The sequence below is a fragment of the Chenopodium album genome, chromosome 12 (assembly GCF_948465745.1).
Source record: "Chenopodium album chromosome 12, dcCheAlbu1.1, whole genome shotgun sequence".
In the NCBI taxonomy this organism is placed as follows: Eukaryota; Viridiplantae; Streptophyta; class Magnoliopsida; order Caryophyllales; family Amaranthaceae; genus Chenopodium; species Chenopodium album.
This window is the reverse complement of record NC_137845.1, coordinates 55,412,115-55,425,985: the sequence shown is the minus strand read 5'-3', so window position 1 is coordinate 55,425,985 and position 13,871 is coordinate 55,412,115. Positions and strand designations below refer to the sequence as shown.

At 39.1% G+C, this 13,871-nt stretch overlaps 3 protein-coding genes across 3 annotated transcripts; 1 reads left to right on the top strand and 2 right to left on the bottom strand.

Annotated features, from left to right (window-relative positions):
• Positions 1-6,174: 6,174 nt before the first annotated feature.
• LOC145571419 (uncharacterized) lies at positions 6,175-7,470 on the bottom strand. Its single transcript, XM_081630452.1, has 2 exons — positions 6,685-7,470; positions 6,175-6,420 (listed from the first exon to the last, which is right to left on the bottom strand). Exons 1-2 carry the CDS (start codon positions 7,468-7,470, stop codon positions 6,175-6,177), a joined length of 1,032 nt encoding a protein of 343 aa, XP_081486578.1.
• A 1,270-nt stretch (positions 7,471-8,740) lies between these two features.
• Positions 8,741-9,469, bottom strand: LOC145571417 (uncharacterized). Its single transcript, XM_081630451.1, has one exon. It carries the CDS (start codon positions 9,467-9,469, stop codon positions 8,741-8,743), a length of 729 nt encoding a protein of 242 aa, XP_081486577.1.
• Positions 9,280-12,211, top strand: LOC145572689 (uncharacterized). The gene is made up of 4 exons (XM_081631660.1): positions 9,280-9,739; positions 9,834-9,971; positions 10,126-10,327; positions 11,553-12,211. The coding sequence occupies exons 2-4, from the start codon at positions 9,864-9,866 to the stop codon at positions 11,801-11,803; spliced, it is 561 nt and encodes a 186-aa protein (XP_081487786.1). The 5' UTR covers positions 9,280-9,739; positions 9,834-9,863; the 3' UTR covers positions 11,804-12,211.
• Positions 12,212-13,871: the final 1,660 nt, after the last annotated feature.

Sequence of the window (13,871 nt, the reverse complement as noted above, 5' to 3'; positions counted from 1 at the left end):
GCTTAGGTTTGAGACGGGGGTCTCCTCCCTAGCCCGTTTGAGATTCCTCTCAAACGTCTTGTCCACCTTGCCTCCCTGAAAATACAACAACTTAATGTCAGCAGACGGCGTGAGGAAACTTTAAAGTTAACTCAAAAAGCAGGTCAGGCGTTTACCTTGGCCCTGAGCTCACGCGCCTGGGCTTCCGCCAAATCTCGGCGGATCTGGGCAGAGGACCGTCTGGGTGTCTTCTCTTCGGGCAACATGTTTAATGCTTCTCCTGCAAGGTCAGACGGAAAACGGTTAGAACATTAACAAGAAATTCATTTCCGACACAAAAGTACCCCAGACGGAAATGATTCAGGCGCATACTTCTATCAAACATGTGCCCTAGCCCGCAGGCGGCTAGGAAGCACTCGTCCCTGAACCAGGCGCTCTTTGGGATCCAGTTCTTTGGAACCTTTATTACTTCCCCGGTTGACAGGGTTGCGTCTGTGAGGCCGAAGAGATCAGCCTCAATTATTCTGTCGAAGTCCTCGTCTGGGATTCGAGGAAGACAGCACTTCCGCCCCATGAGGTCGGGCTTCTTATTATACAGACGGAGTTCATAATTCTCCCGCCTGGTAGGAGCCTTGCACAGGTAGAACCTGTGTTTCCAGCCATCGAACTTGGAAACCTTATCCAAGGTCATCATGTATTGGGGGAGTGTGGACAGAGTATACCACGCTCTGAACCCGCCTGGGTTGCGGCTGAGATAGTGCATCTTGGCAAATGCTTCCCAGCCGGGGTGAACCCCTTGGAATTCACAGGCGGCAACGTACCCCAGAATGTTTGCCCAAGAGTTGGGGGAAAGTTGCCAGACTCCGAGGCCGTAGCCTCTCAAAATTGCCTTCACCGCCTGGTGAAGAGGGAAGCGGAGACCCGCCTTGAACGCTGCTTCGTAACAGCCGAAGTAGCCGTTTGCATTGGGTTCAGAGTCTTCCCAGGAAATGGTGCCGTCTGGGGGAGGCACCCTTACCTCCCACCCGTCTCCCATTGGGTGGGCTTTTAAGAAGTTTTTGAGACCCTTCTCCATAAGGTCAATATCTTTTGAGGAGACGTGGATTCTAAAGGGGTCATCTTTCTCCTTCCACGTCTTCCTCTCTTCTTCCTCACTATCCTCAAACGGGGGAAGATCGTCACTGCTTTCAGAGGAAGAGACGTCAACAACCCTTCTCGTTTCCTCCTCTGATAAAGAAAGGGAAACTGAGGCGGCCTCTTCCCCGCCTAGGTCATTGTCCTCTTCCCCGCTTTGGTCACACTCCTCCAAAAAGGAATCAGGAGGAGTTGGGGGGCCACGCGGAGGGGATCTCTCCGGAGCCGTCTGGTGTCCAGAGCCAGACGTCTCCCCCTCAGACGTTTGAGCGCCTGAGTCATCGCTTCTGTAATTTGGATCTCGTGCCGTCTGCTTAATCCGAGCCATTGTGTCCTGCACAGACGCGCAGCTGGTCGGAATCCAAGCATGAGGGTGGTCCCAACACCCAGAGACGGCACTACCAGTCCTAGACTCAGCCGTCCCTGGTGAACGGCTGGGTTCTACCCTAGGTTGTGCCGTGTGTGTTGGTGATGAATCCATTTATTGCAAGGAATATATACAAACGGAAAAATGAAAAAAGAGCTGAAAGAGTCAGAGACGGTACCTTTAGATTTGATATCTGAAGGTAGACGGTTCCGCCTGTGTTGGTGCGGCTGGGTTTCTTCGACTTTGCGCCTGACTCAGACGGATGACTTCTGCTCTCTCAAAATTCTAAGTTTACTCTGAAATTTTTGCAAGGCGTAGCAAAATCATGAGGGTAAAACGGCTATATATAGAGGGTGAAAGGAGGGGCAACTCCGTAATTTACCCGGAAGTTAAACAGTAATTTTTTGGCGGTAAATTTACCATCGTTCAGCGAGTGACATGTGTCACAGATGCCACGCGGATTGCCACGTCACATCTGTGAGGGGCAAATGTTTAGGGTATTTTTATCCCGCCATGTGGCCTAATCGAAGGGCGACACGTGTCAGCCCAAGGATAGTCCAAAGTGGACCATTCCCCGCTTGACACGTGTCATCCCAGATATTTGGGAAAATGTCGGCCTTCAGGCCCAAATCCCGAGAAAGCCGTAGATCGGCGCAGCCCACCAATGATTAGGGTTTGATACCCTAATCAGGGGCACAATTCCCAATGACCCTATAAATAGGGAGATTCCCCTCTTTTGGAGGGTACGTACACGTTTTTTCATTAACTAAAAACTGTCCCTTTGATAGAGACAACTGAGCTTGGAATCCAAGCAGATCCCCACCTTAATTTCCGCACCTTTTACTCTACTTCAAGTTACTAACTTGAGCGTTGGAGGCGGAGCACCATCCAACCGGTGTCTCCGTTAATTTTGCAGGTACAGAGCCGGCAGGATCAGTCTTCGAGTTGTAACTCTCCCGAGGGACAAAAAACCCCAAAACAACTACCTCTTGAAGGATGTTGGGTTAAATCCGTCTTCCTTTACTACCAGAGACCAAGAATTCGTAAAGCTGATTTGGAGAATTGATATACAACCAAAATGGAAGCTTTTCTTATGGAGACTCTTCCATGATAGTATTGCTATTAAAGTCAACCTAGCAAGAAGAGGTTTACAGGTTGATGAGATGTGTGAATTTTGTGGCACTAACCCGGAAGAAAGCCAACACCTTTCCCGTTATTGTTCTCTGGCAAGAGAAGTTTGGGGTAAGTCCCAACTTTCTATGAGCCATGATTCCATTGGTTCCAGTTCTTTGAGGGAATGGATCCAACACTATATCTTGCTCTTTCATAGCGAGGATGGTAAGTTTGGTACCCGTTCATAGCTACCTTATGGGGTCTATGGAAATCTAGAAATGCTAGGTGTTTCAAGAATGCAAATGGGGATGCAAGTTTGGTGGGGGAATTCATAAACCAGGCAATGCAAGATCACGAGGTCTTCACTCATAAGTATAACCAAGATGACCTAGTAAGGAATTAAGGACAAGTGACCCTATCATTCCCCTCATGTGCAGTTGGGGAGAGACAAGACAGGTTATGACACTTTCATCGTAGAGGCTGATGGTTCGTGGGATAAAAGGACTACAAGAGCAGGGGTCGGTTGGGTGGTAGTCGATAATAGGTCCTCCAACATTCTGGAAGAAAAAGGGAAATGCGGAGTGGCTTCCTCAGTGGTGCAATGTGAAGCATGGGCTTGTCTGGAAGCGATGAAGTGGGCTAAGGCACAGGGGAAACAAGGTATTCTTCTGCTTTCCGATTCCATTTCCCTCCTTAACAATTTGCAAGATAACCTTGGTAAGGATGTTTCGATTACTTGGTTGATTAAGGAAATTAGGGAATTGGGAGCCACGTTTCTGAGGTGTGCAATATTAAAAGTTCCGAGAGACCAGGTAAAACGGGCGAACGACTTGGCTAGAAGATGTCGTCTTTCTTTGTCTTATATTTCTTAATTTGTTGTTCTTTTGCTATTGTCAAAAAAAAAAAAAAATAAAGATCTAGCTTCACTTTGAAGTTTATGATCATTGTCAGCATCAGCTACTTCAAGTAATGCTTCACGTATCTCAGGTATTTGAAATCTGATTGCTTTGATACTTTCAACACGACTTTCCCATCGAGTGGCAGATAATGATTTAAGAGTTAAACCTTTAACATTTTCTTTTAAAATATGCCATCTCTTGGTAGAACCAACAAATATAGTATAAATGCGTTGGACTATACCAAAGAATTCCCTTGCTTTAGGAGAAGCATTTGCAATGTCACACAAAACTAAATTAAGACTATGACAACCACATGGAGAATAAAAAGCTCTAAGATTCAAATCCAATAGTCTCTTTAGCACAACTTGATGTTTACCTTATTAGAACCATTATCATATCCTTGTCCCCTGATATTATCTATGTCAAGATCATGAGATATTAACACATTTTCTAACACTTTAAACAGTCCTAGACTGGTAGTATCATGAACTTGTAAGAACTCAATAAATTTTTTTTCACTATATAAGAATTTGAACATTTGTCAACACACCTTAAAATTAAAGTCATTTGTTCTTGATGACTAGCATCAGGTATACAATCCAACATCACATAAAAATATTTTGCTTCTTTTATTTTCTTCATGATAGCATTATTGATTTTAGAAGCAAGTAAGAGTATCAATTCATTCTGAATGTCATGGCTAAGATAATGATGATGAATAACCCCATTCTAAATACGATGAACATGCTCAATAATCACATTATCAAATTCAACCAACATTTCAATCAAACCTAAAAAATTTCCATTGCTACTTTGATATAACCTTTCGTGTTTCCCACAAAATGCAAGGTTATTTTTACCAAGGAACTTCACAATAGCAAAATTCTAATAATGACACTTTTCTAGTACTCCTTTTCTTTTTGAAATTGGTCTTGGGTAACTTTGTCTATTGTTTCATTATTTTTCAATCTATTTCTAAGTTCACACCAAGCACCCATGTTCAAAACGTGATCAACACTTGTTTCATGTTCTTTAAGTCTATGACTAACATGTGACCAATTATTATATCCTTCATGTACCAAATTGCCTTTTCCGATACCCTTTTTGAAGATTTTACAGCAAAAACAATATACTTTGTCAATATCTTTAAAATAAACAAGCCAATCTCTATCACAAGTTTCACCATTAGGCAAATACCTAGTATATAAATTTGAAGTAAATCTCCTAGATACTTTGTCGTTAGGGCCTTTCACTATGGTTAAGTCTCTTTTAGGGCCATTGAGAGCCAAAATATCAATCGACTTCTCATCAAGAGCTTCCCATATCCTTGGATCATATATATCACGAGAAACAAAATCATTTTCTTCACATTGTGAATATTATGGTCTAAATTTTCCTCCACATTTTGTTCAAAATCATCAACATTATTCAGATTCACATCTTGCTCAACATTAATATTCATCAACATTAACATTGTCATTAATTTCATCTACATTATCATCATCAACATTAACATTATCACCACCAACATTATCATTATTTTCTTTTAACTCTGAATTAATAGGATTTTCACTTGACTGTGGCACTATTACAAAAAACTTATCTAAAGCACCTTTTTGTGATTGAATGAATTGATCTTCCTTCTTTTTTTAAATTGCATTTTCATGCCCAGATGGATACTTTCGAAACATATTAAACACAATTACACAAAATATTTAATAGAGAGGAAAAATACCACCGGAAAAAGTTTGGCCGCTTCACCAACTTAGGCAAAATTGACTAATTTGTATTAAAGTGACAATACAAGGCAAAATTGACTAATTTGTGCTTCGCCCTGGCTCTCTAGGGCGAGCACGAGTAAGATAGTCAATTATCTCAATTTCATTGAGATGTTGCTCGCGCTCGGTAAGGTAGCATTACCCGATCTGCTTTGTGAACGTATATGTCCGTTGGATATTAACTACTCTTCATATAAATTCTATAAATAGGAGTTTATATGACATATATGATGGATGAAAAAAAGAGATTATCATATAACTTGCTTCTTTTGAGAGAATTTATCGATAGTATTTTCTCTTAATTGGGTTTACAAACACTTGTTCACAAACTTCTTGTAGATTGATTTTGATAAACAACCAAAATCAATGGTCTCTTCTTTGTATCCCAATAACAATATCGCGTTAACCCTGTTGTTTCGTAGATGGTTGATAATAAACTATTAGGAAAGAGGCTATGATACGTGTCTAGAAAATATATCCGGTCCCTCTTGTTCATTCCTCCAAATTTTGTTCTAACATATTCTTCATTTTCTTGATTATTCAGGGCATTTCATCACAAGGAGGAGGTTTGGGAAGCAGATGGGCTGAGCTTGGTCGTCAGCTGGAAGGGAGCAGGACGGATTCATCTCTTCGGTCGCCCCAGAGCAGGATCCCTGGAATCCTACTTCCCATCCATCCATTAAGGCATGTTTGAGTTTCGTATTTCCATTGGGGTAAGTTACATAATTTTGTTAATTTAATTTGTCTCGTAATAATCGCAATAGTAGATCTTGATGATGATGCCTTATGTATTTTTTGTGAGCTTGGGATAATGTCACAAGTCCTAACTTGGCACTAAGAAAATCATGCTGCTGAGAAGGTAATGATTTTGTAAGAATGTCAGCAAGCAGCTGAAGGGTGGACTTCACATAAGAAGTGGAGATGAACCCGCATCTATATTCTCTCTAATACAGTAGCAATCAAGTTTGATATGCTTTGTTCTTTCATGATAAGCTTGATTCTCTGCGATATATTGTGCAGATTTATTAGGAACATCAATATTTAGATCTTCAAAGATCCCTGCAACCCATGCCAATTCACTAGTAGTTTGGGACATGCTTCGGAGCTCAGCCTTACATGATGACTTAGATACAACATTTTGTTTCCTGGTCTTCCAAGAGATTAAGGAAGTTCCCAGAATTACATAGAACACATAGAACCCTGTAAGAGACCTACCCTCCCTGAATCTGCATCATTGTAACCAAGTAAAATGTGTTCGTTTTGTCTAGGATAGAACAACCCCAAATCTGTTGTCCCTTTGAGATATCGAACCACATGTAAAGCAGCATGTAAGTGAGGTTTTCTAGGACAACTAACATACTGACTTAATTGCTGAACTAAGATGGTTAAGTCAGGTCTCATTCTTTTTTATTGCCTCAAATTCTTCTTCCATAGCATTTACCCATTTCGCATCCATAGATGTTTCCTTGTAACTGCATGGCTCTTTCACTCTCATAACATTATCCAAATCTGCAAACATCAAATTTGCATTTCCTTCACCATCATTCTGCTGTCTTATCTTATTCTTCAGATATTCACTCTCATATTCTTTGAATTTCAAAGGAACTCTACTGCTTCTGGATGGTCTCAAAATTGGTTCTGCTTGTTTGTCTGGTATTGCAGTATCTTGCAAGTCCCCTTGTACATTCTCTGTCATTTCTTGCTCGAGTTGTTGTTCTTGATTGCTGTGTTCTATTTCTTCAATTTCTGCATTTAATCTCTCTTCACGACTTGAATCACCAAATTCGGGAATTGGTGTATTATTCTCATCTTCAAATGAAAGTTCAGGAAGAACTATCATATTGTTGGGCAATTTAGCAAGCTCTTTTGCAGATTGCTTGAAAGGGAAAATATTTTCCTTAAAGAACACATCTCTTGCCACAAATATTCTTCTGGACTCTAGTTCGAGAACCCTGTATGCCTTCTGTCCTGCAGGATAACCTAAAAAAATGCATTTTACACCTTTAGGTGCAAATTTGTCTCCTTTTCTATGAACATTTGGAGCATAGCAAAGACATCCTACAACTCTCAAATGTTCATAACTTGGAGCTTTCTTCATTAACTTTTCATATGGAATTTTCCATCCTAAGACAGAAGATGGTAATAAATTAATAATATGTGTGGCAGCCAAAACACATTCACCCCAGAGATTGTTTGGCATCCCTGCATGTAATTTGATTGCCTGTCTCGATCAAATGTCTATATTTTCTTTCCACTTTCCCATTTTGTTGTGGCACCCCTGCTACGCTCCTTTGATGACAAATCCCATTCTTCTTAAATATCTCATTACATTCACTCTGAAACATCTCTGTCCCATTATCACTTCTTATCACTTTCACTTTAGTTTTGAACTGATTCTCTCTACATATGCTAGAAAATCTCTCAAAACTCCTTTCACTTGCTCTTTATTGGATAACATGTATGTCCAAGTTGTTCTAGAGTTATCATCTAAGATTGTGAGAAAATAAGAAGCCCCTGTAATTGCTTGAGTTCTATAAGGACCCCATAGATCTACATGGACCAAATCAAAAATTTCATTTGCAATAGAAGCACCAGGAGTAAAAGGCAATTTATGACGCTTTGCTAAAGAATAAGTATCACAAAAATACTCGTTTAAACTCTTACAGTCACAAAAGGTTAAGTGTCTCATCTTAGACACAGAAGTATGCCCTAATCTTTCAGGAATTAACTCTAAATTGTTCTTGGATTTACAATTCAAAACTTTTCCAGTGCATACATCTACATCTAGATCTTTTTTTTCAACATTCAGCTTCTCCAACCTCTCCGAATCTCCAACTATCATCAGTTTATATAATCCTCCTTTCTCCTTCCCATATCCAAGGATTCGTCCTCACCGTCAGTAAACAATACCTTTACGTTTCCATTTCTTACTAATTTTCTTACTGAAAGAAGATTATGCTTAAACTCGGCATGTATAAGACATTTTTAAGCGTAATCTCAGGACTCCATACAGTTGTTCCAATTTGTTTCACAGTTCTTGCATTCCCATCGGGCATCCCAATAGTCACTTCTTTTCTCAAATTTCTAAGTTCAACAAAAAATTCTTTGAACTGGCCACGTGGTCAGAAGCTCTTGAATCAATTATCCAAGAATTCTTATCATACATGTCATAGTAAGAACATGCATTTAAGTTGGATATTATACCTGCAAAATTGCACGTGTTCTTGATTCCCGAGCTGCTTCCAGGTTGATGCTTCTGACTCATTGCTCTTAGGACCTCCTGCACTACTGCACTTACTGTCTCTGCATCAGGTTTAGCACCTTTGCTATGGTTATCATCAGAACTCTCAATCTCCAGTGGGTTATCTAGGATTCCATTTTCAATGGTAGCATTCACGTTTCCTGCATATATCCCACTCTTCACTCCCTTAGATTTGAGCTTTGTGTACCATTGAGCTTGAAGCATTCATCTATAGTATGTCTTGTGAACTTGCAATGTTCACATTTTTTCCTACTCTTTTCCTCCTTACTCTCTCTCTTTTGATATCCATTGCTTCCAAATTGCTTCTTTGATGAGGATAACTCATGTGCTGCTTTCCTGCAAGTAATGCACTTGCTTCCATTCCAGACTCCATCAAACCAGATATTTCTTTCTGTTTCTCCACTTGCAAGACTAATTGATAATCCTTGTTCAGAGTGGGTAAAAGGTCCATTCCTATGATGTTCTGTTTTTGAACATCATATCCTGCATTCAGCCCCATGAGAAATTCAATTACTCTGTTTTTCTCTTCTCTCTCAACCATTGTCCTCACTACATCACAAGTACACTTTCCCATAGCACCACAATTGCATACAGGAAATCCTTCTATGTTTCCTATTTTATCCCAGTATTCTTTCAGTTTCCCCATATACTCAGACACAGTTAAATTGTTCTGTTCTAAGTCACTTAATTCTTTCTTCAACATGTATAGTTCTGGTGCATTAGACTGACCATATATTTCACTCAACTCATCCCAAAATTCTTTAGCAGAGTTGACTAAGAGCATTTGTTCAGCTATAGTGGTTGTAACAGTAGCAGACAACCAACATCTAACCATATAATCTTTCCTCACCCACTTATTATAATCTGATGAAGTTAATTCAGGTTTGGGAATCTTACCATCAAGAAATCCCAACTTGTTCTTTGATCCGAGGGCCATCTTCACGCTTCTCCATCAGTTGTTGTAATTTTTTCCATTGAAAATAATCACTCATAGAGGTGTGTTGAAGCTATCTGAGCTCCCCAGATAATAAGGGTCAGCATATGGTACCACCGATCTTCCATTCTACTCAGCATCCCCACCAGCCATCTTTAACAGAGAGGATTAAAAATAGGCGAAATTTCTGAGTATTAAATCTGAAAAAAAAGTGTTGATTTCGGATCAAAACATATCACACCTGGTTTTGCTCTTCAGCATTCAAATCATCAAGTAATTTTTATATATGCTTAGTAATTTTTATATCAAGTACACTTGTTCTATCAATGAATGATGTTCCTTGAATTTCTTCTAAAAAAAATTGCAGTTTGCCAAGACGTTTGGGCTATTATATCGAATGAAGTTTGATTGTAAAATCAGAATTAATATGAAGAACTATTACATTCTTTGGCTTGCCCTTCACCTCGAATCGTCTACTGACCTTCAACTGCCATATGATGATGAGGTATGAATCTAAAACTTGTAAGTTTTCTTTTTTATGAAGTCGATAACCTTAAATTATTACGAAGTTTCTTAGAAGAATTATGAAAAAGGGCAAGTTTAAGGGCAAGTTTCTTATAAGTTGTAGCTCTATGAAATTTCTTAAATATTTTTTGCAGATTCCACCGGCAGGTTCAGAGCTGTACAATGACATGAGCTTCAGATGGGTGTCGTCTACAGAACCAGTAGTTTCTGGATGGAGAAAGAAGCGTTGGGACCGTCATGGCATAAAGAATCCAATATATGATCAATACTTGTATTTCCATAATTCGTGCAAGATTCATGAGTTCATTGACATCAAAAGTAAAATGGATGAGATAGGTAATATTCTATCTAAATTTTTATTTTAATTTTATTAAAGGTTTTGTGTTATTTAAAATCTATGTTATTATTGTTATTATTATTATTAGTATTAGTATTATTAATCGGAAGTAAAGACTTCACTTCTGCAAAAATTCCTCGGTCAGTGTGTGATAATATTGATCGAAAAACGAGAAGATTTATTTGGGGCGGAGATGAGGAAAAAAGTAAAATTCACTTGCTCTCATGGGATACACTACAACTGCCTAGAGAGAAAGAGGGGCTAGGCATTCGTTTGGCTAGACAATCTAACTCAGCGTTTCTTACAAAACTTGGGTGGAGAGTTTTAAAAGATCCCTTTGGCTTCTTTCTTGGAGGAAGATTCTTGGGTTTGGCATCTGACCAAGATTGGAGAATGCTCAGTCAGGAGTGCCTATTTTGCTCTGCTGAAGGGTAGCAAATCTGCTGCCACATCGTCCTCTTCTTCCCTCTGTACAGACATATGGAAGTATCTCTGGAAGGCACATGTCCCCCCAAGGTCAAGAACTTTGGTTGGCGAGCTCTCCATGGTAGTTTACCTGTTCGTAGTAACCTCAAGAAGCGGGGTATTTGCGATTCTGATGTGTGTCCTGTTTGTGGTGAAGAATCAGATACTTTGATGCATTCTCTTTTCTCCTGTTCTTCTGCCAAGGCTATTTGGTACTATTCTCCCCTCCGTTTAGCAATTGATAATGTGGCTAGTTTATCCTTTAAAACCTACTGCTCAAATATTCTAAAAGATAATAAAAAAAAGGGAGTGGTGGGACATTTGTTGGAGTCTTCTAAGGGGTGTTTGGCTTAAGAGGAATGCAAATGAGATTAGAGAATGCAAATGTGGTGATTCAACGTGCTGTAAATCTGGTTGGCGAGTTTGAGAAGGCAAATGAGATTAGTTTAACACGCCTGAGCTCGTATCCCAAGGCTGCTCAGACTTGGGAAGCCCCTCCTTTGACATTGGTGATGTACTTTTATCGACCAGCTGGAAAAGGTGGGAAGAGTATGATGTTGATGTTGGTGATGCAAGGCATTCTCTTTCAAATCAAGCAGAAAAAACAAGTTTTTTTTTTTTTTGAAACAAAGCAGAAAAAACAAGTTTATGACAGTACCTTATAATTTCTTTAACTTATTTGTGACTTTATACTTTTTTTTTTTTTGAATAAATTTGTGACTTTATACTAATTTCATGATATTTTTATAACTTTCTTAGGGCAGTACCTGATGTGTAATCGTGTCTGGCACGCTGGATCCGATTGGCGAGAAGCCAAAGCCAGCACCTTGACTAGTCAGCTGACTACAATGCTAGGCTTTATGCCGCAGCTCATTGCTAGATTGGTGCAGGGCCGATGGTGCCTATACGAATGGAAGTTCAAGCTAACATCAGCGCTCGAACTATCAAGCTTCCCCTATAATGAAAGGCATATCGGAGGCTTCTCGGATGATGACTACATCTTATTTTAGATGATTACTGGAATTTGACAGATGCCAAGGGTATTTGATGATGACGCTCAACGCTTTTCAGAACAATTACTGCCTATTATTTCGCCCATAACATGACCAGCTTCTGCTTCCAAACAATTGCGGCATCACTAAGAATGCAATCATGTGCCCCTTAACATGTGCTGCCAAACAACTCCATTTGAGTGACCTTGCTGCAAGTTAAAACTTGTATTGGTTTGCAAATCTGTATATATGTGCTCCTTAATTGTCATGCCATTTGCTGAATAGAACAGGATAGTATTGGTTTGCAAATCTGTATATATGTTCTCCTTAAACACTAGCATTACTGCTTCTGGTACGGGCAGTACTGATGCTACTTGGGTTTGCCCCCCTAATGGAGTTGTGAAGGTGAATACCACCCCTACCACTATTTCGACCAGTTTTTCGGCCAATTTTTAAGTTAGGATTTTAAAATAAAAAATGAAACTACAAAAAAAAAAATGAATGCTTTTCCCCACCCAGTAACTAAATACTCTCTACAAGTCTTGATTATGAAGTAGAATGCAAACTATCGGGTTGGAAATCAATATCAATCATAGTTTAACATGGCAATCACAACTTTAAAATGAGTTGAACATCACATAATATCACCAAGTAGCAGATTTAAACCCACTTGATATAATATTATACTTGCTTACTTCCCTTTTCCCATAATTTGCATAAAATGCAGCAAGCATAGTGCTCAAATATGCACTTCAATGAAGGACATTAGGATATAATGTATGAAAAAGAACTTTGCCTGCTTTTGTAGATCTGGAGTTCGTGGGAGATTATGGGACCGCTAAATGTTAGAATTGATCGTTGTTGACATGGAGGAAATAGATACGCTCAGATTTAGCTCTTTAATCTTTTTAGATCTACTCTTTTAGGCTTTGTGACAAAGGAATAATCGAAAGGACAGATTTTACAACCCTATGGTCTTTTCAGTTTCTTTCCTGTACCTTCTACGGCAACACTTGAGGTGTGGCTATCAGCTTTGGGAAGTAAAATACGCCTCGATCTCCTGACCTTGCAGAAATTCAGCATGCTTCCTGGAAGGAAAGAAAAATGTAGGTGGTTCAAATTTCTGGTACAGAACCTACATGCAGAACTAATATAAGCAGTAAGAAACAGACGTAGAACACCAAGTCAAACTATCTTTTTTTTATTTTTATTTATTTTTATTTTTTGAGGAAAACCAAGTCAAACTATTTAATTTAACAAAGAGAGTGGTTTGGTAACAATAAACCAATAGAAAGAGCAAAGCCATTGAAAACTCATAATGCATCTGCTGAACAACATATTAAAGGGTTATGGTAATTCTAAAGAAAGAACCAAGCACATCAAAACTAGCCCATATTTCATAAGATCTGATATAGTACATTACTTCTAAAGGTCAAAATGCATTAGCAACTACATAACAAGATTGTCTTGTAAAGAGCATAAGCTGCAACGGCCATTACATCTAGGCAAGCGCTACATAACAAAGCTAATGGAAACCATAACAACAAAAGAGTCCCCTAGTTCCAATACAGCAATAGCCTATTGATAAAAGTTAAGACCAAATTCAATCAATAGACTTCCTATGCTCAAAAACAAGTTTCTAGTCAGCAGGAACCGAAAAGTGCACAGGGACCTCATTCTCAGATGCAGGGATAACAACTAAAATTGTGCAGGGCTTGCTTTTCTTTGGAAGAAGTGGACAGAAGTCAATCCTAATTTACTAACCAAAGTAAATAATAAATCAAAAGTATCCTAATCAAAGTTTAAAAGACCAGCTACCACGAAATTACCCAGCCAACGCAATAAATTTCCAACCAAAATATCTAATAATCCCAATTAAACCTTAGATTTGTTTTCCTAAATTCCCAATAGCACCAAATCAAGATCAATCACATCAAACCAAAGAAACCCAAAACAGAATTAAACACAGGTAATCAAGAAATCAAACATAGGGATTGAATTTCAAATGAAAAAAATAACCAAATCGAGAGGAGCAGATTCAAAGTATTTACAAAGACATATCATGGTTTTGGAACATCTGTAAAGA

Excerpts from the sequence above, each read along its gene's own strand:
- LOC145571417 (XM_081630451.1), bottom strand. The coding sequence starts at position 9,469 with ATGGCCCTCGGATCAAAGAACAAGTTGGGATTTCTTGATGGTAAGATT.
- LOC145572689 (XM_081631660.1), top strand. The coding sequence starts at position 9,864 with ATGAAGTTTGATTGTAAAATCAGAATTAATATGAAGAACTATTACATT. Across the intron at positions 9,972-10,125 it reads AACTGCCATATGATGATGAG|ATTCCACCGGCAGGTTCAGA; the intron begins GTATGAATCTAA and ends TATTTTTTGCAG. Across the intron at positions 10,328-11,552 it reads AAGTAAAATGGATGAGATAG|GGCAGTACCTGATGTGTAAT; the intron begins GTAATATTCTAT and ends TAACTTTCTTAG.
- LOC145571419 (XM_081630452.1), bottom strand. The coding sequence starts at position 7,470 with ATGCCAAACAATCTCTGGGGTGAATGTGTTTTGGCTGCCACACATATT. Across the intron at positions 6,421-6,684 it reads CTATGGAAGAAGAATTTGAG|ACCAGGAAACAAAATGTTGT; the intron begins GCAATAAAAAAG and ends ATCTCTTGGAAG.